General features: G+C 35.7%; 1 protein-coding gene across 4 annotated transcripts in view; it reads right to left on the bottom strand.

The window, feature by feature from the left end:
• EXOC6 (exocyst complex component 6) overlaps nucleotides 1–23,993 on the bottom strand; it is an 89,611-nt gene that overhangs the window by 53,344 nt on the left and 12,274 nt on the right. For all 4 annotated transcript variants that reach the window (XM_088528754.1, XM_088528755.1, XM_088528756.1 and 1 more), the window contains exons 2-14: nucleotides 18,692–18,863; nucleotides 17,364–17,411; nucleotides 17,171–17,261; nucleotides 16,287–16,332; nucleotides 10,268–10,472; nucleotides 9,396–9,551; nucleotides 8,322–8,390; nucleotides 5,525–5,608; nucleotides 5,385–5,431; nucleotides 4,934–5,054; nucleotides 2,987–3,058; nucleotides 2,238–2,335; nucleotides 1,010–1,115 (exon numbers count right to left, since the gene is read on the bottom strand). In XM_088528754.1, coding sequence (XP_088384880.1) covers nucleotides 1,010–1,115; nucleotides 2,238–2,335; nucleotides 2,987–3,058; nucleotides 4,934–5,054; nucleotides 5,385–5,431; nucleotides 5,525–5,608; nucleotides 8,322–8,390; nucleotides 9,396–9,551; nucleotides 10,268–10,472; nucleotides 16,287–16,332; nucleotides 17,171–17,261; nucleotides 17,364–17,411; nucleotides 18,692–18,863 — 1,315 coding nt within the window. The remainder of the gene's footprint in view (nucleotides 1–1,009; nucleotides 1,116–2,237; nucleotides 2,336–2,986; nucleotides 3,059–4,933; nucleotides 5,055–5,384; nucleotides 5,432–5,524; nucleotides 5,609–8,321; nucleotides 8,391–9,395; nucleotides 9,552–10,267; nucleotides 10,473–16,286; nucleotides 16,333–17,170; nucleotides 17,262–17,363; nucleotides 17,412–18,691; nucleotides 18,864–23,993) is intronic.

Here is a 23,993-nt window from a genome sequence, read left to right as displayed (position 1 = left end):
ATAATAATATATCACATTGACTAATTATTTGATGGAGAACAGCATCATAAAATAACTTCAATAGATGAACAAGATATTACAAAAATTAAAATACTATTAAAGCCATCACAACAGAAATACCATTTTAAAAGAATTTTTAAAGATAATCATCTATGACGATGTGTAAACCCAGCATGAGCTTTAGAGTCCTAACCATCATAAAACCCACCTTTTATTTTTCATCATCTTCACTGCAAAGCTATTAATATGGAGCTCTTACAGTTGCCTGGTAAATCCCTGCTAAATTGCAGGTATCTCTAATGGTGGATTTTGTAGAAAATACCTTCCCACTAAATCAGTTATTACCTCTGTTTTATCGTTCTTAGTTTTAGCTCCTCCTCACAGACTCCATCTCATGATGAGCATTACCAAAAGCGTATTTGAACGGCAGAAAATACTTATGACCTTTCTGTGAAAGCAGCTCTCAGTGGGAGAATGGCTAAGGGTATACAAGAATATCCTGCTGGAATGCTACCACTGCAGAACTATTTACAGTCTCTTGGGGTTTATTTCTCCCCAGGTATCTAGACATAAATCATGAACTTACAAAGAAAAATAGCAAAGTCTATTATTTTGTGCAAAGTCTGCTTATTATTACATACATATATTTTTAATACTAACACATATAACACACACAGGTTACTAAATCCAATATGATGAAATAAAATTTAAGATAGTTGTAATTTTAAAAGACTATTTTAATTAAATATTAGTATTAATTAACCAAAGCGCTTATTAATATGTTTAGAAAAGAATGGGTCACATTATTCACTCAAACTTCAGAGATGTAATATACATATTACATACTGAATTACATATTTATCAATGACTATAATTACCCATAAAGACAGTGACTTAGCCTCTTAATCCACCTGGTTTTTCAAACCTTAATTACTTTTTAATTATAAAAATCATTACTGTCCTAAAAGTCCTTAATTAGATTTTGGCAAGCTTTAATATTTTTTCTTACCTTATCAAGTTCTGGATCTTGAAAAGGAAATTTGCTTATAACTATTTTGTATTCTTCTTCATTTGCTACAGGAATAGGGCTGTAGTTGTCTGCTTCAAAAATATCCCTGATCAGAACAGTTAGGGAGGTGAAAAAAGATAGGACATGTATTAACACTGAAAAATAATGTAAATAAAATATATGTAAATTAATATAAATTTGATTATCACATTTATTATCACATGCAATTTCAAAAAGCAATTTACTGTAACTATAATCTCAGAAATCCAAACTAGGTGAATTTGCAAGTACCTTTTATATGCTACTTTTTATAATGAGTCTGTCTATATACAGAAAAAAGATCACAGCTGAGAAAAGTTTTAGTATGCATGACTCAAAGCATAATACAGCAAAAGAACTTCAGATCAAGTGGTCTACTCCAACGTTAACCACAATGAGATACTTGTAAATTATGGTAGCCTATACTGTGCCTGCACTAACCCAGATATTCAGACTGTGAAAGAGTGAAGATGATTCAGATACCTCTAGTAGACATGTGGCCACAACCTAATTTAAGTACCATTTGGATGTCTCTAGTAGTCCTCTGATGATAGCAGGGGTCTAGAGAGCTTAAAATCCTTAAAATATTAAACTTAAGCAATAAATGTATTTTATTAACATATTCTGCAATACAAGATAGTTTCTTAGCCTGTGCTTTCAGAGATCATACTCTCTATCTGCAAAGGGCTCTGCAGTACAGTCCTGGGCTGTCCTATTCCTGAGTTTGTCCTGTCAAATACTTCCAAGGCAGAGATGGAAGCCAACTTGCATTAAAAGCTCTCTCTTTCTGGCAAAAGAACAAGACTTACTGGCAATAACAGTTATCTGTTGAGAAGATAATATTTAAATTTAGCTCTTAAATGTAAGATAACCCAAATTAGGAACCTAATGCCCTGCTGTGATAGCTGGGGGGGTGAGTAGGTTCCCAGTGCAGAAAGAGGCACCTCTCTTCTGAGTCTTCCTCCTTTGCAGGACCTCCTGTTCCACATGTACTACAGAAGTAGTCTTGGACACCTGCTTTCCTAAATAACAGTTACCTGTGATTAGTCCTTAGCCCTACCTGACCAGGTTTTCATATGTAATCATTGAGTTAACCAATTCTTCCAAAATTAATTGTTCTATCAAAAAGTGAGGTTTAAGGAAAACAATAGGTGCAATAAAAAAGGCACAATTATTTTGAAACACTAACCTGAACAATCCAGACCACTTTTTGAGCAATGTTTCATTGTACTGGTCTCTTATCTCAAATAAAAGATCAAATAATCGATTGACAGGAAAACCATAACCCTAAGGTAGAAAAACAGAAAGGATGATATTTGAAGAACTAATACACTCATTTCTATCACATCAATTCAAGATATTAGGATTTCTTACCCAGTCTTGCCACTTTTATAAAACAAACTCTAGTACTTGAGACACACCACTACTTTTAACAGACTATATATAATACTATTACTAAATATCTTCATTTAGTATACTAAATACTTCCAGGTTTTGAGCAGAAAATTGTCCTCTTTCTCTGTAACGCTTTAGCATTTGTTATATTTATTACATTTATTTAAAAATTAACCTGCTTTATCAGTGTATCTCTTATTATCAGAATAACTTGATAATAATTTGATCTTCCAACTAGAATACTAATGACAAATGCAATATTATTCTTCCTAAAGATCAGAAGTAAAGAAAAATCACATACAAATCACAGAACTAATAATTTTATATAGCTATGGATGCTAAGTGGATTGCATGAATTGGTAAAATTGAAAAGTAGGAGTCAGAACAAGAAGTACAGATGTTTTTATTATTTAAAATATTACTATATATTTATGTTTTTGATTCATACATAGATGTCAGGGAATTTCAAAGCACTGCACATACATATCTAAAAGAAAAAAGACCACCACAGTGTTTCAGTTGAGTTACTCATATGATACCAACCTGTAAAGTATCAGCAAACACTACAATGAGATTCTTCAGTTCCAAAACAAGGTCAGGATCACTGCAATATGACTGAAAGCGAGATACTCTGATTTGGTTAAAATATTTTAAAATCTTGGACACACTTTTTCAAATAACATTGTCATAGAAAGGTAAGTCTGCATCTTATCCCTTTACCCAACTGCCTTTGTAAAAACAACTTAGACTCAATTATCTTCACTTATTCCAGTTATATATGAGCATTTGTCTATCCATGCTATAAAAGGTCATAAAAAGCAAATGAAAATACACTGCGCCATAAACAGAAATGTGTTTTACCTAGAATCAAAAGCAGTGAATTGCACTTACTTGTTTAGCAAAGCATTTTAATGTGTTCCATTAAAGTAGCAGAAAGGGATTTCCACAGGACATACCTTTGAACATAATCTTAACTAGCATTAGCACTGTGCCACCTCAGTTTCCCAAACGTAAGGGAAAACCTTACAAGAATACTTACTAAACATGTATATCACTCAAATTACAAACTCAGGTGTGAAAATTCACATACCTAAATTACTTAGTTCACTAAATGCCTGATACATTTCAGAGACGTGGAATCACATAGCTGAGATTTTCATCTTTGTTTCACTATTCTGAATACTGGATAATGCCTGTTCTGCCTTTCTGTAATTTTTGTTCTCAGCATAATCAAATAAAGCAAGGGTTTTGCTTATAAAACGTTAGAAGACAATATATGCCTATGTAAAAACTAGTCTGTACTACAGTCATGTTTGGAGAGGTTAATTTCACAGAATGGGATTTGATTAAAGTCATGGATTTTAAGAAGAAATACTGATCAATCATATCACAAGACCTTGAAAAGTTCTTTAAATTAGAGATTGCATAACTTTTACATCTTAAATTATCATATTTTTATATAAGTTTATAAATCAGTATTAATATACAGCCAACTAACCTGCTTAAAAAAATCCTGAGTATGTCTCAGCTTAGCCCAACCCTCTGAAATAAAGGACTATGAGAACAAAACTTGACCAACACATTTCCTTGATCTTAAACAATAATTGCAATCTATTTTTCCACTATTTTTCTTAAGTACACATGAAATGCTAAATATTCCTTAAATTAAAAAATAGTTGTAAGAAAAATAACATGAAGGAACTGTTTGTAGCAAACCTTAAAAAAGGCAAGGTAAGACTCTTCTACTTTTCTTCATACTAAAAGTTAGGCCAAAGACGACCTTGCTGATAACTCTTAAGTAATATACCAACAGTTAGTCTCAGTAAATAGTAGTATTTGATTGGTTATTGAAGAGGAATCAGAAACAGCATGCAGATATTCAGAATCAGTTGAGCAAAGAGTAGAAGTGCAGCTTTAGGACCACACTTTCTATATACTAGAATGTCATGCCACTTCAGAGTAACATTCTGAAATCTGTCAAGATTTTTGTGTACCTTTACTCCCACATCAAGATGTTACATTGAAGAGGTAGCTCCAAGGGTTTTGCTGGTAGAGTTTATTTTGGAAACACAGCATTTGGAATGATAATTAGGAACTATTTCCTGGTGGTGTTTTCAGTGCTGAACTATTCAGTCTGATCTAATGAAGAGGTCAGCTGAGACTAATGAGGAAGGATTGCAATAATAACAGCAGATTAACTCTGCATATTCTAAACTGCTGGACTAAGAGAACATTTGGAAGACCCAGTGAGTTGTAAATCAGTGGAGGATTATGCAAATAGCCCACGGCTGGGGATCACAGCCTGATACTGTTGGGAAAAACAAAAGCTTGGCAGGCTCCCTCCCCAATCTGAGCAATTTTTAATCGCAAGGGGAAAAAAAAAAAGGTGATGGAGGTAATTTTTCAGTCTGTTATTATTATAGTTTTTGACACACATTGCTCTTGCGGAAATGGATTTAAATTATATTACTGCTAAGTTTTCTCACTTACTGAATGGGTTCTAAGGACAGCAATGATCTTTGAAAGGGCCATGTTCCACAATTCATCAGTATATGTTCTAGTTACCAATCCTTGGGTCACATGTAAGATGTGGTCTTCCACTACAAAGAAACTAAGACAAAAACAATACTTAAGTTAAAAAGTTATTTCCAAACACTAGAGCAAATTTTGCCCTTTCATACAGGAAGTACAAATCAAACCCTGGCCATGTGAGAAGTAAAACTTCAGGGTTCTGTTTTGCCCACCATAAAGCCATAACACTAAAAGCTGGTTTTATGCCAGTGTGGCAACAAACTTCTGACATATGGGAGCTTTATGCTGCCCACAGGAGTTGCACAGAAACCGAATCTTTCAGAAGAAAGTTTTAGGAAGACGTGTGAACAGAGGGTGGTTAAGAATCAATACAGTAAAACTGGAATAAATCTCAATTTAGAAAACTTACCCTACAATTTGACTGAAGTATCTTCTATAGCCTTCTACTGTTTCATGCTTTCAGCGAAAAAGAAAACAAGTTTAGGAATAAAAATAGCATTGAATATTAGGTACAACCCAAGTCATTGCAAAAACAAAAGTGGTGGTTACCATGCTTGATTGCGGCTGCAGAACTAATCTTGCTTGTTTCCTTCTTTGCTTTCTGTAGTAAGTTTCAAATATTTCTCCATCACCCTAAACCAAGAGGAAAATAGTTTAAACAAGAACACACTCTCAGTATGAAAAAGTACTTCTGAAATTAGGGGTAGAATACTCTGTTCTAAACTGCAACCACATATTTTGCATTTGTTCCACACTCAAACATCCAGCTAAGATCAACGAAATTTTACATGCATGAAATATTCACTTTTTTTTTTTTAAAGCAGTCTACAGATTGCACTGAAAAGAAAAATTCTGCTCATGTGACTAGACTTAATCAAACAATATTTAAGTTTTTAACACATTAAATATAAAGAAATGTGTAAAGACATGAATTATAGGGGAGGCATTAATTATCATTCTGTAGTGGATACTCACTTTTTCTTTAGGTTCCTCAAGAAACTGAGTACATTATAAGTTAGCTATAATAATGTTTCTGATATTATACATCTCAATACGAAATGCATTTGCTCTGCATGAGCAGAATACATATAAGTTATATCTAATATTTGTTTATTCCCTCTGGAACTTGTAAATATAATTACTGCAGATTTGGATTTTTCTGCTATTAGTCCTCAAAATAGCACAATTTCTGTGCATGATTATATTGTGAGAAATTCAAGTGACGTCCTAGCCATCTAATTAAGATGGCTACTCAGTGCAGACCATCTGTCCATCTGAAATCAGTGCTATATTGACTCATCCGCATACTAAATGCAATGCAATTTGTATGCAAGCAGAATAAAGAAGCTTAGCATTTTTTAAGGTTTGGTTTTACTTCATAATCCTATTATTAGACCACTGCTATTAAGAATTCTATTACCTGGGCTTCCAAAAAATTTCCAAAATCCAAAAATAAATATATTATAGAAACTGCACATTCCTAAGCCAGCATTACTTATCTAACACTTATGAGATAGAACAGAGAAAGTTTAATTTTAGTATTTTATGTTCATACTGAATATTTGACCATATTTAAGGATATTGTTAAACCACCCCCCAAAAATGATTGAAATCAGCTTATTTGCTGGAACAGCTTATTATAGCAAGATTTTACAATGCATTATAATTCATACTAGCATATATTTATCAGACACACTAACCAGTCACCTCCAGCCCAAAACTTCAGTGCAGGTTCTCAGACATCCCAAAACAGAATTTATTCTCCTTCCCATACCACATCTCCACTCTGCCCCAGTAGAAGTGTCTCAAGTCAAAAAGAACTGCTGTTCTTCTCAAAAGAACACACCCAAAACTGAGATTTAAAATATCTCGTGATTATTTACACATCATGTAATCCTATGCAATCAAAACCAGCAGTTGAGGTGCAACTACCCCTTTAAACAGATGCTCTAAAGCAATCAGTAGATTAAAGAAAGAATCCTATAAACAACCTCTACAGATATAGGTTAGCCTATAAGATAAACAACAAAAAAAGGAGAAATGAAGAGATTAAACTTTGTTAAGACATTCCAATATGAGTGACAAGTATAAAATTGCTAAGTTACATTGGGATCTATCTCACAGTTAGAAAAAAATCATAATATGAGTGAGTACAACATGAGTTGCTCCAGAAGAAAAGCTGAATCCAAGCAGGCAACAGGCATACACAACAAACTGGAAGAACTTAACAGCTGCCAAATACTTTAGACAGTCGAATATAGCTGTTGTTTCTATATGATCCACCATGTTAAGAGTATTTTTTCAAAAAACCCTTCCATTTCATAGCCTAAAGAAAAGATCTTGCCCATGACTACAGTCCGTTTGGTGTGCTGACACCTTGTAATCACAAGGCTGTAATCACAAACCTTCTTTATAGTGACTGAAGCTATGGAGTGCTCTGAGGTCTGCAAAAGTTGCCTTTCCTCTGCAACACAAAGGAGTAGACAACTTATGTTCTGTGTTAAAAATCTGTTTTCTACAACTTTGTGGGAGAGAGATAATTCACTCCTTAGGTGACATCTGCTTGTGAGATAAGGTCTCGAAGCAAAAATGTAATGAACCACCACCTCTTGTAACCTTCCCACCTCTGCTGTCATCATATAATTCTGCAAGCTCCAAAATATGAAGAGATGGTTTACAAAGGGAAGTAAAGGAGAAGGACTCCAAGAGTGGTTAATGCACCGCTAATCCTACCAAGGATTATTAATCAGATGATTTCAGTCGTGAGAAAATAATAAACCACTTTTTACCGAATTACTTCCAAAAAGTTTAAATTCTTGTTAGCCTGTTCATAGTCCTTCTTCTGCAACAACTAATATGGGCTGTTGTTCCTCTGCCACTGAATCTGGCCTAATCTGTCCCATCACAGTCTGTCACCATCTTCAGCTTCTGCAGACTATTTTGCTCTACTTGTTTTTTTTTTGATTTCCGCAAGGTTCAGACTGAATATACCTATGCTTTGTAATGTTGACCATCTTCCCCCAAACATTTGGGCACTTGGGAGAACTGCAAAAACAGTGTTATTATTGAGGCAAACATGCATTTATCACTTATATTCTTAAGACCACTTACGAAATTAAGTCTTGTTGTGTGCTCCTTTTTTATGCACATAAAATAAACCATGCAGTAATACCCTGAGTACCTAGGCTACATCCATTTCAGCCAGTTCATCCAGGACTATATAAGAAATATGCTTGCTTATGAATTTCAAGAGCACAAAATGTAAGAAAAAGAACACTGAACTTCAAAAAAAAAAAAAAAAAAAAAAAAAAAACCACAATCTTTTTAAAGTCAACTTAATACATACCAAAACTGAGTAGATGTGCAAACACCTATAGACGGGAGAAAAGTCTACAAGATCTTGAACAGTTAAAACCTGAAGGAGGGGGAAAAAAAAAAAAAGGCATATAAGCATATAAAGCATATAATCTGCATAATGTGATACGTCATCAACAGAACTTGTCCATTCCATAAACACTTTGTAAGGCATCTTACTAGTAAGGAATTGTCATTTTCTTTTAAACTGAGTTTTAGTGCCCTTAATTTTAAAACTGCTCAACATGGCTTCTAGGAATATGGATGCTTAGTGAGGAATTAGTAGTTTAGTAGACTGTGATGTCAGTAGATCAGTGAATTTAAATTTCAAACAAATATGTAAATTCTTTGGGTTGATTACAAATACATGATCCAATCAAGCCAGCAAAAGGCAACTCCACTGACAGGTTTTATGGTCACTAAAACCACTATTTTGATAGAAAGTGTCATAGAGACTATGCTTTAATGAAAGATCATGGTAAGATTTTCTTTTTCTGCCAGTAATTTCAGTCATTCTGTCATGAAGAGTGAACGAAAAGCTTGTCTCCTTCCTCTCTTTCTATTACAGTTTTAGATTTTCCTTGTGTTACAAAAAAGACTGTTTTCGCAGTATTTTCAGAACTTCAGACTCCAGCGTCTGATACTTGATCCTTTATTCAGGAAAAAATATGAATACTGAATATTTAATAGCTGAAACAGGTCTAACACAAGCTGAAATCCTCAACAAAGTAATGATGGCTGCACCACTAACAACAGAACACTGCTGTAAGCCACACATCACCTGCAGTGGGCAGGTAATATAAGTTGCAATGGAATTCCTGAATAATTACAAGTTCTATTCAACAGAACACCTCCAAATAGGACACTGAAGCTAACATTAATGCAATCAATATTTTGGCATGCTTTTTTTCAAAAATGCTGATCTGCCATAGTACCCCCTTTAAGGGATTCTCTAACTCATCCTAACTGCAACAATGTCACATCTATAGATAGTACCTTTAAATTTTATTCAATTAACCTATAAAATTCACTTTAAGTAAGCTCTACTGATTTAGGATAAAGTTACCTCTTCCTCATGCTCATCTTCTTCCTCAAATGTCCTCTTCAGTGTAATTTCATTCTTCGATTGCCAAACTCTGTTTTTACCTAAATGCGTATTCCGACCATAATTTACATTATTCTGCTTCTGAAGAGTGGTACTAAAGGTTTTCTGCTGCTGTGCCTGTTTTAAAAGTAGCATCAATACAGAGCGATGTAATACAAATTTCATTACTGAGGAATATATGCTATGGCAAGAAAAGCAGATGTCTTTTATTCATTCTTACAGGCTGGCTAGATATGCATCTCTCTGTTCTGGTAAGTCCTTACTTCGCACCCTGCTGTTGAGTAGCAGAGTGTCTTGGGGTTAAATATATTAAGTTTTTCTTTTCTCTCTGCATTCTCAGGGAAAAAACTGCTTCTGGTCTAGGCCACAAATACAAACTCAGGAGGAAAATCTGAGTGCAGTGGAAGAGCCACACTGCTGCTTCCTCTATTAGTCAGACATTGCTAGAATTAACAACTTTGTGTCAGGAAGAAGAAACTATTTAGGATGTTAACAAGCACTTTACAGCTCTACTCAAAAGTCTAGGTGATGACTATAACCCCACACAAATCTTTTGGGCTAACCTGAGGCTATCAGTGACAGACTTATGACAGTGTAGCCATACAAGCATACAATCAAAAGTAAATTAACTGTCCAAATGAGTTTTACAGCCCACAATGAACTCCATGTTACTGTAACTACACCAGTGGCACTACGCAATAGTAACATAAACATACCCTAAATTATGTTAGTTAACCACATTTTTAGGAAGCTTCTATTTTTTTCAGTTTTAGGATAACTTTCAGCAGATAAGAGGATGGAAGTCATACTGCTTACCCAGCAGATAGGCTTACCTGCTTCATTGCAGTTTCACCAATTTTATCAGAATGCTTTCGAATGCTCTCTAAGAAATCCTTGAGATCTGACATGGAAATTTCTTTTATTTCTTCACGCAGTTTTGGAAGATTTTCTATCATTATCTGGCAAAAACGGTATTGGCTAACTCTAGGAAGATACAGATTTTCTAGCTGTTCCATTGTTTTTAAAGCAGAATAATATCTGTAAAGAAATGAAAAACAAATTACGTAGCTATTTTATTAATGTTTATAAAAACGTTTTATTAAATATATCAATTTCATTCCTGCAGTCTCTGCCCACAGAGGGGCACCAAAGCTATAAAAATTATCTCCTTTCTTAGTTTAAATTACTGTACTGTGAAAACTTTTTTTTTTTTTTTTAATTTACTTATTTTTTTAATTGAGTCTTGTATTCACCCAACTTTTTCAGTACCTGCATCAGACATTGAAAAAAAAATCTTGGAAAGGGGTGCCTGTTACACATGTCCTCTTTAGAAATATGTGACCATATGTGCACACACATCCCCCCTTTTCTTCCAGCTAGCGATGGGACAAAACACGTACACATCTATCTTGAGCTGTACTTTTCCCAGAAGTATATCATGTTTTGTCTGCAAACCAAGAGTCTATTTATTGTTCTGACAAAGTACAGGACATCCCATCAAGAAAATGACTAAAAGAACTGAACCTGCTGTACCACATGGTCATTATTTACATTTTAAGCAGCTTTTTTAATGATCTGTTATTCCCTTGGCAAAAGAAAGCCAAATCTTTGAGATCCCTGTAGGAGACTGTACAATAACACAATAAGTAAAGAAACTGAAGCAAATTTGACATCAGAGAGTTACTTATCCACCTCCTCTCTAAGTACTCTCCTAGATTACAAGGGTTTCAGGGTCAAGACTTACTTGCTAAAACCATTCATCCATTGCAAGCCTGTATCACATAAGGAAAATTTTGAAGTTTCCAGCTGATTTAGGGAAGCATTACAATAGGAAATTGTTATAGTTAATAAAGGGAAATTAGTTCTCAGACTTTCTGAAGAGATGAGTACCACCAGAGGTGATTCAGAGCACTGAGTTAGATTCCTACACGCCTATTCCTGAAGTTAATTCATTTTCAAACATCACATAGGCGCCACAGTTCTGGATACTGCCAAAAAGCTTCTGAAATTTTTTATGTTATTTTAAAAAATGAAGCAAAATAAATATGAGGCAATTCTGCTCCAGACAGTAAAACTAAGAAGGCAATAAATGGAAATATCATGATTGCTAAAACCACAGAATTAACAACATTTTAAAGAGAAGTAGACAGAAGAGGTCAAGAAGCATCAGAAGCATCAAACCTGTATAAAAGATTTTTATTTGAATTATACAGATTAGCTTATCAAGCCACTGTTAGTTCATCTGGAAGGTTTTTGACTGTGGTCTCCAAGATCCAAATTAGCATAATCCATTTTAAATCCATTCTAGAGTCCCTCACTGATTATACATACACTGATTATACATATATGTATATATACACATATATATATATATACACATATATATATGAAGCTCAGGACCTTGCCCTTCTAACATCTGTTCTGACAAAGCACTGAAACCATCTTGTTTTGAAGGTCACTTGCAGATCAGGATTAAACTAAAAAGTTTTACATGTTATTTCATAGAATGATGTATTTGTATTTTTTGCTTAAAAAGCATTATATAGATTTAACTCGATGGTTAAGATCTTCTCTGACAATTGTATTAGTTGTCTCCATATATTACCAAACACTCAAGCCAAAAAGTTGCCCATTTAAATAAAAATGAATTAAAGGAGCATCTTCAACAGTATTTTGTCATAAATACAGCAGTTCTCTACTTATTCTTCTGAGTTACTTTTGTAAGAATAGGTTTATCAAAACAAATTTCTTCATTTGAAATTTGAAACTGAAAATGCAGATTTGAAACTCTAATGAAGGTCTGTAAGATAAGGCTGTGCAGAATTGAATCGTCTTGCCTTCAGGGCCAGAAAACTGTAAGTTGAATTGTACTAATCTTTACTAACTCCTCCAAACTTTAAGAATGAAAAGTTCTAAAAACTGCAAAGAGCAGAATTGGAGGAAAAACAGAAATTAGTGTCACAATTTTGCATGATCTTATTTTACAATCATCCACCTCCCTGGCACTGAACAGTCAGGTCTGTACTAGAATTTAAAATTTTAGGACAGGAATCATTAGTTTGAATTTCTGCTAGCAGTAATTTATGTTTTAAATGACAGAGTGAGTTAAGATTTTTATCATTGGAATGTATTTTGGAGACAAATAAGAGAAATACTGCAACTTCCTAAGGAAAAAAAAAAACAAAACTCATCAAATTAAATTTTAGCTAAAACATCAAGCAGCGACGAAGGACAGGAGCTAGACAGACTCGATAGCATTGGGTTTTACTGAGGTCTAAGAGCTTGTAGGCAAGCCTTTGAAAAAGATAAGGGTACTCGTGTCCCAAAATTTCCTGCTGAAAAACCAAGAGAAGAGATAGTAACCTTTAAAAATTTAATTTTCATTCGATTAAGGACACCAACAATTTGCAAAGCAACTTTGAAAAAAACTCTGACTACTGTGCTTCCTTCTGATATAAATGCTTTACATTCCTTTTTATTATATTTCCTGTATTTATTCAATACATTTTTATACTCTACCGAACCAAGAAAAATTTAAAAGACCCCACTAGAATTTTTCAGTTACACAGAGGAGGAGCCATTCTTCACCTCTCGCAAATGACATATTGAAATTGCAATTTGAAGCATGTCACCCTTTCACCATAGGAGCAATCTGATCCTCAGCATGATTCAGCAATGTAAACAAGTAATCAGCTGCATCTTTGACACTGTTCTGAAGAAAGGTCCTAGCAAGGTTGGGAAAAGAACCCAAGTCTTTCAGTGGCAAAATGCTCAGTCTGCAAGACCATACCCTTTTTTCCACCTCCTCATAACAGATTGAAGAAGATTCAGCAACACCCTTACTAGAATTATTTAATGGTATTTTCACTGTAGGTTTGGGTATTTTGGTAATATCTTTTGTGGAACAAGGGTTGCAAATATGCTAGTTATAACAATTCCTGCGAGACTGTTCACCCACCATCTTCTGAGGTAGCCAGGAGCTTTCTCTAGAGACACATATCAATACCCATAAGCAAGCCAGGGCAATAGGTCTGTATAAAGCGTGGCATGTCCTTGCCTCTGACTTACAGCTAAGTATCAGGGAAGTTCAGGCTAAATTTATAATCCTCCTCTAGGTGTTTTGGAAAAAAGCAGAGAAACCACATCCTCTCCCTTGTGCTTCCTCAGCTAAGACTTTAAAAACCCTCGTAACGCTTTCCAGCCAACTTTCTGTTTAGAGCAGATTCCTCAATTATTTCCCCTCACCACTATAGTTCTTGTCAACTTGTGTTATACATGGCTCAGAAGATAGATAAATAGGATGCAGAGCCTTTCACCTCTAGGTCAACAGTTCAAATAAAATCCATGTTAGTAGTGACCAAAAGTTGCTATCAGCAGATGGCTTTTTGGACTCCTCAGTAAACCTTCATTCCGTCTGCATAAAACAGTCTGTATCCCAGATCCGGAAGATTGCATTATCTTAAAAGATAACTGCTATAGAGAAAAGGAAATAAGACACCAATATTTATCCTAAAACAACTGTTCAAAAATGTAAAACATTCACACTTCGTTCTCCCCTAATTTAAACATTAGAATTTCTAGTTTTAGAATTTTGCAAAATTCTATGACAAATCTAGCAATAACGAAATGATACTATAAAAACATACACACTCAAAATAGAGATTGCTTTCTTAACACCAATGTAAGCTTTGCTGCAATAACAGTGCTCAGCAAAGATTTATGAGAAAAGTTATCTTGGCCAAAAATAAACACTCCTCATCGTTTTGTCAATAAAGATTTGTGAAAGCTCCTATCTCTGATTCTTTTAAGAAAGAGTCATAGCAAAAGTTGAGAAGGTCAGTTTTGAAATGTCTTATATCTGTATGAATCATCTGCCAGCACTGATGTTCTATAAGTCCTTGCCACTTCTGAGTCACTTAATGATAAATGCCAGGAAACAGTCACTCCGGATTTGTTGCCTGTTAAGCCACAAGGAAATTACCATTTGAATTAATTGCAAGTTCTACAGTTATCCACAGGATACCCACCCCTGGGCTCTGACAAAGAGAATAATAAGTCACAGGCAAAAAGCATAGTTGATGAAAGAGATATTTGAGCTAGAGCAGTAGCCTGGAGCTGAGTCTGAACATTGTGTGCTCCACGTGCTTTCAAGGTACATCAAAGCTATGGCAGCTCCCCTCTCTCTTATAGCTTGTTACGGGATGACGATGACATGTCCAAACTCCTCAATTCAGTATACTTCCATTTGACTTTGCAACATTTAACATTTCCTGTGTGGGGACTCCTTCCACAGGAGTATTATCAGATCTTAAACTCTTAAAATAATGGAAGCAGAATTTTAGATTTGAAAAGCACAGATCTCAGAAAGCCCACCAGCAATCAGTGGACTTGAACTACAAAACTATTAATGAATGCGGAGTCAAAATGCTAAAAGCTATCTGCCACTTTATCTCACCTCAGTGATCTACTCCAGTGACATTAGGAAATACAACTCTCCATTGCTCTGGCAGCTAAAAGAAGTACCATCCTAGTTTTAGCATTGTTAGAAAGTTGCTCTCTCGTCTGTAGCAGAAGGGATATCCAACCATTTCATTCACTCTGCTGAGCTGCTCTGAGAGCACTGCCACAAATTACTTAATTACAACTACCTTAAGCGGGTGTCAAACCAGTGCCCAGTTTACAGGAAGCAGCATACACTAGTCAAGCCAACAAGATCTACAGCACTCTTTCCCATCTAGCAGGGTCCGCTTGTAATAGGACACAGCATGGGGCCATGGCTATTACAGTTTTCCTAAAGCTCCTCTATTTCTGCAGCAGACTTCCCAGAAAGTATTATGGCACCAGGACAGACCAGCTGGTGTGGCTGCCAGCAGCTGCGCCAGGCCCAGGGAAAGGTGATGACAATGACACAGCAGGGGAAGAGACAGAGGCACCAACAAGAGCAGCCAGGGGTGAAGGCAGCAGTGGTCCTGCAGAAAGCAAGAAGGTGAAAGCAGCAACGGCAGCAGCAGTGCTGGGATGGGATGCCCGAGGTGCAAGGCAGCAGGGTGAGCAGTGGTGGGATGAGGTGGCAGCTACAGAGAGGGGAAGGCAGCCAAGACACTGCAGAGAAAACTGGTGCTACTGCAGCAGCGAGTGCATCTCTCATGGGATGAAAAGCAAAAAGGTGCAGGTGGTCAGGTAACAGTTAGAAACCATTATTGCAGAGATTTTTTTTTTAATTACAGATTTACTATCTTTTACAGATCAATTTATCACACATGAGAAAAAAAAAGAAAATATTCTTTGCATTTTATACTCAGTCACATGTACATAAGAGATTAGAAATACACAGAAGGTCTTTCAAGACACATACAGAAAAAGGTCCTTTTTCACTGATTTATAAATGATCTTTAAATATATTATGATTAATACAGGTATTAATACCTGTAGATTATGCAAGTGTTAATAATGTCTACAAAGATCATCATTTTCTATTTCAGTTCAACTCCCTAAAGATCTTACTCTTCTTACTTCTTAAACTACTTTTAAGTACTAAAAATAACATATTATATTTCACAGTTTATAACCATATTTTCATTGCTTATTTAAGTAAAAATTATTTTTCATGGTATTCACTAGGCTCCTTTTTTTTTATTTACTATAACATCTGGATATTTGTAATGATAGTGTTGAAATGAAGACTAAGAACTGTCAAAAAGGCTGTAAGTACTGAACTCAGTATTTAGTTGTTTGCATTAATATTTGCTATCCTATTAGGAATTATAATATTCCTATAGTAATATTCCTGTATTCCCCTTTTTTTTGGTTTTCCTCCAAAATTCTATTTTCTTATAGATATAATTCACTCACCTTTTTACATTCATCTGTTCTTTTAGTTTACTGTACATTTCCAGCACTGCATAAAAACAAATAGATTAATTCATGGATCATATAGTGGCTTTAGTTAATTAAAATAAAATAGACACAAAATAGGCCCCAGAAAAAGATACACTAAATTTATCTTATTAATTTCATAGTATAACAAAAACTAAACAAAACAGGCAAAAAAAAAAAAAAGAAAGATTCTAAAATGCAGTTAAGGAAAAGAAAAAAGACACAACATATATTGAGCATATTCATCCACTTAATACTTACCGTAACTTCATACAAATTACCTGCCTCCATTAAAAGGCAACAGTACCATCTACTGTAACCACAAGTCAACACAAGACTCTTACAAAGAAAAAGATTCAAACCTTCTTTATGCCAACACCACAAACAGGATAAAATCCTTATAGAACTGTGTGTAATCCTACAATATTATCTTTCTGAAACATTTAGAGCTCTTATTTTTTATGAAAGTATTATTGCAATGTCACAAAGCTAAAAGACCATAAAATGTTGAAGAGTATCGATAATATTTTCCTTACAATTTAAACAAGGAAATAATTCTTAAGCAATGATTTAGTAATTAAAAATAGGATGGCATTTAAAGGTGTCTATAGCTACATTTTTTGCATCATTTATATCTATCTCATTGTTTTATTACAAGCTAGCATAATTATCCTATTTCAAATGCCGTAAAGTGAGGGAATCTGTAGTAACATCTTTTTGAACAGTAATTCCTTTGTTAAACTGAATGGTATAGGACAGATCCTTAACTCAAAAAAAAAATCCTTTGAATTTTGACTACTGTGTCTTATTACCAAAAAAAAAAAAAAAGTTACCATCAAATTTAGTTCTATGTCACTCACCTGGAAGGCACAGCTGTAGTTTTTCAACGACTGTTGTAATATTCCGCTGCTGGACTCTGCATCGGATGATCTCCTCTGTTTGGGCTATCACCTTAGAGATTTTTTTAGTAGAAAATCACAATTGAATTATGCAAACAAATTTAATTTGCTATAAATGTTCATAACACCCATATAGGAAGCACCATTTTCTCACCTCTTTTCCCGAATCCTGAAGCCTTCGGTTGGTATCAGTAACTTGGACCTTAAAAATAAATTTCACCTTTGTTAGACAAATATGCATATATTGCCCTGATGTGACTGCTCACCCTTGTAATCAGATCATGCTTCATGAGAAACTTAGAACAAAGAAATGCAAATTCAAATTAACTCTACAGCTTGAACTTGAACTTTTGATCGCAAAGGGCTTTTGTTAACTTCAATTACTTATGACAGTTCTTTCTAACAGATTCTGTGGCAAACTTCTCAAATTTACTTGGGATTTTTGAACTTTCCTTGTTTCTGTAGGTCTGTCAAACAATTCAAATCATTGACCCAATTGACCACTGGTCCCTTTTTGATAACCTCAATGAGCTCTATGGGCCATTCATTGTCTCTAAGAAATGGTGATTGCATTTTATGGTAATTAAACATTCATACTTTGCTGAATGCAAACACTGGGTGGTTGATTAACATCAAACGTGGAAATCTCCAAACCACAGCAACATTTTAATGCTGCAGGTGCAGGCGAAGCTCGACCTCAGATTTTCCCACATAGTAAGTGACTCATTAGGTCATCATAATAAGGAAGCACATTCTAGTTTATTAAAAATCTCATTAATTTCTGAACAAAGATGCTCAATGACCTCATTGACGCTGTATTTGGTCTCTTGTTATCTGAATATCCTTTATATAATGCTCTTCTAATCATAACCTCTGATGAACTATGCTCATTCTGTCTGGTGTGCATATTTTGCTCTCAAAAGTGTAAAGAGAGCTAAAAGGGACAGATCTCATAATTCACCATTTACGATTTGATTTGTGTGTAAATCTTAGATCTCATTTCTAAAGAAAACTACCAACTCCACCTACTGTCCTACTCACATTGTAGGACAGTAAAACTTATTTTTCAAGATGCCTTTTTTTTTTTAATCAAGACTTGATATTTTCTAAGGTCTGAGCTCTATATATACATACACACACACACACAGAGCTTAAAAATACTGGGTCCGCCAATATGTTTCCTTCTGAGAAAGGCTTTAAAAAGGGCAAAATAATTTTGGCAACATTTTCTGAAATCTTTTATTAAAACAATCATAACTAGACCTAGTAAATATTCAATTTTGCAGATGTACTACAGGACCAGACAACAAAGCCCTAAACATAAAGCCTAAACAACCTGAATTAAGAATTTGTTGTAAACATTACAGTGTACATGATAATTGCAAAAAAATATATTTTTCGGTAAAGAAAATAAGAACAAGTTACTCCTCCTGAACTGAAAGACAATGATATATGAAACTCTGAAAAAAAACATTTCCTTACCTTTAGCTTTTCTGCATTAGCCCTAACCTTAAGAAGTTCCGTAATAGCATCCACAAAGCCCTGATGGTGAAAATTGCACATCTTTTCTATCTCCCTGTCATGGTTACGTATGCAGGCATCTAGTTTTTCCATAAACCTCTGGTGGGCATTTGGTTGGTCATCATACACAGATCTGTGAAATACAAACAAGAAAAGCATAGCTTTTTTTTTTTTTTTCCCCAGTTAAATATAGTGTGCAAGAATCTTTATCGAAGTCTCCCTTAAGGAAAAAAATAAACAAAAACAGGCAAGCTCACTGCCATAGCGGCTCATTTGTGATCAACTCCTCTAAGGTCAGCATTAAAAGAAAGAGATAGCCCAAAACTGAGCACTGAACCCAGCCCTTATGGCATTAATCCAGGTGCTTAGCCCGTTACATCATGGTTGACCTGAGCCTCACTGCTTGGCTCTTTCTGCCCTAATGCTCAAATAGGGGTACAAAAGAATCCATTTCTCCAGCTACCTCAAATAGCATGGATCACTTTTCCATCAAATTCCGCCCTGTGGTAAACATAAAGAAGCGCAAACACACAAATGTGCTTTTCTGGTATTCCCAGCGTCAGAGCTGCTCAGCGCAGGCCGTGCTGGACGCTGCGAGCCGAGTCAGGGGGCGAAGCGCGCGGCAGCCCGCGCCGCCCGGCCGCCTCCCGCGCACGCAGCGCAGCTCCTGGGCCAACCAGAGCACCACACGGCCACGCTGCGGCCTAAGCAACGGCTGGAAACCTAAGGGGTTACGTTTACATGTGCTGGAGAAATACTAAATACACAGATAAACAGGTCTTCTTTGGAACTCAGAAATTGAAACATAGCTTGAGGTGCTTCATTTATACGACTTACAAAGTTTGGTGTGTACTTCAAGGTGAACAGATTGTACATTTGTTACAGGTATTGTCTGGCTTTTTTTGTTCTAATTATTTTGAGACGCAGACGACTTTTCCAGCTGATAGAGTTTATTGGTTTACTAATTGTTAGAATAATGAATCTATAAACGTCAAGTAGCAAACACAAGTCAATGAGAAAATGGGAGTGCAGCTTGCTGAGCTGGGTCCAAAAGAGAAGCTGCATGGAAAAGGTGCAGGTGTGAAAACAAGCACACAATTTGATGGGCAATTTAAAGCTCTGAACCTTAGCAGAGGCAGCAAGAAAAGTATTATTGAAGATTGTCCTGGGGAGCAAAGGTATGAAGTTTCCCAACACAGGTAAAGGCAGCATGAGAAGGAGAAAAATGCTGGATGCTTCATTTTTTTCCAGTTTTAAGATAATCTTCAGAATGTTTAATCCCTTAGAATAGTCTTCCTCTTGGCATCAGACATTTTTGTTCTACAAGATATTTTCTGTCCTCCAACAAAATACTCTGTATGGAATAAGTGTAGCTGTTAACAGACATGACTGTGGATAGCTAAGAGTCATTAAAACCAGGCCGTGCTGCTGACAGCAGGGATGTCCAAACACTTAGTCTCTAGAACAATACGGACTGCAAAACACTTTCCAGTACTTACACCAACCAGAGTCCTACAGTGTTGAAGTGTGTGTATATATACACACACACAGGCACTCTTCCACTTCCCTACTTTGCTCTGTTAAGATCTGGTTCATAATAACCTGATCGATAAATCCATAGCCTATGTCTGACAAGAACTTGTCCTTTTGAAGAGGAGAAGGGCCAAAAAGAGACTCTCACACCTAGAGTCCTTCCCTTTAACCTTGCTAGCTTTTAGGCAGCGTGAGAGAAGCAACAGAAATTAGAAAAATTAAAAATAAAGTACGCTGCCCTACAAAGGGAAAGAAGCAAGCCGACTCCTTAGAGCTTGCCAGATTTTCTCAAGGAAAGTGTGTTCAATAAAATATCTCTGGTGGGGATTCCCAGCTCCTAAAAGCTGAGGAACGTCCTTCTTCTGATTAGGATAGCAAAGGTAGCAAACATGCTAAAAGACAGGCTCTTTCCTCATAAGTGCTCCAGGAGACTATCCAAAGTTGCCGACCTGTGAAGCAAGGGAGAAACACCCCTAACATTAGTAAGGGAACCCATGACTAAAAGGACAATAAGACTGCAAAAAAGATGATGTGAAGGGAACATCATGCCTGGTTAAATGCTGCCGAGCTTTTGCCTTTGGTGGTAACAGTGCACAGGCCTTTTGGACCTGGATGTGTTCTGCTGATTTCGGAGCTACAGCTCTGCAGGGCTTTTCTGATACCTTCTTAGTGCTTCAGACCTATCAACCCTGACACTCAAGTTGTTAAGATACTGAAAGGAGAAAATAATTTATCATTGAGGTATTTCTTAAGTGTTTTAAATAATTCCAGAGAGCATAGGCTAATAAATAAATAAATAAAACCTCTAGAAGGATATTAGGACAATTTGAAGTCACACAGAAAGTACACGATTAAAAATAGGAAGGAAATCAATACAGTATATGTTCCTATGTGCTGCCTTACCCACGAAATTACCCTTCTTTATTAGAGTTACTATTTCATGTCCTGCATTATATCACTTTCTAGAAGGGTACTAGCAAAATGGTGACCTATGATCTGAAGCGGTATTTGACAGTCTCTTAAAATTCACAAGCAGTAAAAATTCCATATTGTGTATGTAAAGGGCTCCATCTTGTGGGAACAACAACAAATCCACCCTTTCCACCTCACTGAAGAGGCACTGAAGAGAGTTCCTGAAGGAGAACTGCCTTAAAAAAGTGTCATCACAGTATTTAGAAGAAATTCACACTCTGCATTAAAACTTCTCCGATATATATGAGATCTAAGAGGATGAATTAAACAAATTCACTAACTTTCTCAGAACACTGTATTCTTAAGGCATGATACTACATGTTATTTCAGAAGCCTCTGACCTAAAATATCGGTCACTTTAAAAGCAAAGTGCACTTTGTCTAGACATAAATTAAGCTTTTCTCAAAACCGTAAACACGCATGAGGAAATGAATGTCTGATTTACCTATTAGACATGCTTATACTGACGCTGATTTCTATGCATACATTTCAAAAATGGTCTAGACATATCTGGGAAAAATAATTACTAACTTATCTGAAGTTGTGTATTTCAACAGCTTATGGCTGCTTGGGCATGCAGCACTACAAGTAATCCGGATGGTAAAACTGGCTTCACAGAGCTAAACTGGGAAGCAGACAAATCAAGACAGAAGAGAATTTAGGAAACTCCCCAATTCTTCTGGGAGGAAAGTGAGAAAGCAGCAACCCACCAAGATGCACTTTTTCAGACTGTGACTACTGCATGCAATTACCTCAAACCTAAAAATATCTCTCTCACTTTATATGGCTTCACATATTTCAGTGGAAAATGTCTTAAAAAGGAGCAAAGAAGCCTAAGTTAGTATGAGAAATGTTACATGTGCCGTGTGCAGTTCTTTCAAATTTTCTTAGACTCATACACTTCTGATGACAGATACCCAAGAATCCTCTTCAGCTTTAGGCGCACCTGAACTGATTGCTGGTGATTGAAATACAACACAAACCGAACTGAACAAAATTTAAATACATGATCCAATTGCATTACAATTGCTTTCAACCTATGATCAATGTATCCCCAGGGACCTATGGGTTACTACTGACTCCACACAACCATGAAAACCAAACCTGTTGTCACTAGACATTTGCAAAATTGAGGAGCGAAAAAAGTGCAAAATCGGCAGTCTAAAGCAGAAGAAGTTTGTGCTTAATTTTGGCACAAAACAATATATTGCAATTCCATCTCAGTTTTGAATCTGGAATGAGAGATGATTAATTTGAGCGATGTCCTAGACAACAGACTTGGTAAAAGAGTCAAGGACTATTTACTTTCTCAATTGATGGAGGAAGTAGAGCACCCATGGCAGGGGAAAGAAAAAAAGAAAAAAAAAAAAAGAAAAACCAGCTGAGGTCAAGCACTGAACAGTCACAAAGATAAATGGGAAAAAAAAAAAAAAGGAGAAAATGGCTCAATGTCATTGAAATAGGGACACTTGTGTCTTCTGTTATTAGCTGGATTAAAGGGAAAAAGAAAAACAAACAGATTCAGGTTCCAAAACAAATAAAGACGCCTCTTTATCATTAAAAAAAAAGACACTTGTATTCCTTCTTACAATGATAAAACAAGAGTAAAGAAATGTTCACTTTCAAAACAGATGTATGCTGTGAAACACACATAATCTTCCAGTCTTTCTTGGAGAAAGGGTCAGGGTTTACCAGCTAGACCCTACTGAAACACCAGAGGGCACCATTCTATACCCAAACACACTATTTGAGGAATAGTCAAAAAGACTATTGCCAGAGAGTTAAATTTCAGTCAAGAATCTAACTATCCCCTGCCATAAAATGCAACTAAGCCTTTATAAAATAAAAATCAAGTGCCCTCAAATCATCTGAACCATTAGATTATGAAAACTTCTCTACTTACGCATTTTTACTCAAAGCCACTCTTGTAGATCTGTTCACAAAAGGGTTACAGCCTAGCTTCTAATATGGCTTTTTTGCTATAGCATCACCTAAATAATTTCTGTGGATACAACCCACGATACAAGTCTTAAATATCCAGTTGTAAACTGGATAAAAAAGAAGGGGACAAAGATCATAAATAAAGGAGAAAAAAAAATCCTAAATCCATAAGCCCCGTAATTAGTTTAGCACGTTGAGTAGACTAGGCAAAGGAAGTACATACAGACTAGTAAGTGAGTGTAAAAAGAGAGAAACCAAAATATATTTGCTGCGAGCTCAGCAAATTCCCCTTCCCACCACCCATATCTGAGCCATCTTCCTGCCTGGATAATCAGGAATGTGTACGGAACTACAACCCCCAGTGTCACCTACCAGCCAGGATCTTATCATGGTGAAATGGATTTCCAGAGTCGTTATAAAGAGAAATAAGTTGTTTTCTTCTCTTACAACATAACTTTTCAATGCTAGGTAGAACTGCCCAGGTACTCAGATTTCATGCAAGCTAAAAAGATAAGTTAAAAAAAGACACTGCACACTTTCATCAGACACTGATCCAGAAGATGAGATGACTTCCTGGTTGGTAGCAAATAATTCTGTCAGTGAGAATTAATTACTAAAGCTTATTAGTTAATTAAAGACAAAGAATAATTTTTAACAAATCCCCTTGGGGTTTAAAAACAAATAAGTCCATTATTTCTTGACATGTCCTAAATGGACAATGATTTGACTTTTAATCACAACCTGTATTCAAGATGAACATCTCTGAGCTTACAGAGCTAGTTTCTGGAGTGCTCCTCTTAGTGATTAAATCACTTCT

This window comes from Tinamus guttatus, unplaced genomic scaffold (genome assembly GCF_059628265.1).
Source record: "Tinamus guttatus ecotype Peru unplaced genomic scaffold, ASM5962826v1 Tinamus_guttatus_pri_ptg000314l, whole genome shotgun sequence".
Lineage (NCBI taxonomy): Eukaryota > Metazoa > Chordata > Aves > Tinamiformes > Tinamidae > Tinamus > Tinamus guttatus.
The sequence above is the reverse complement of the archived record's forward strand: the minus strand, read 5'-3'. Positions and strand labels throughout refer to the sequence as shown.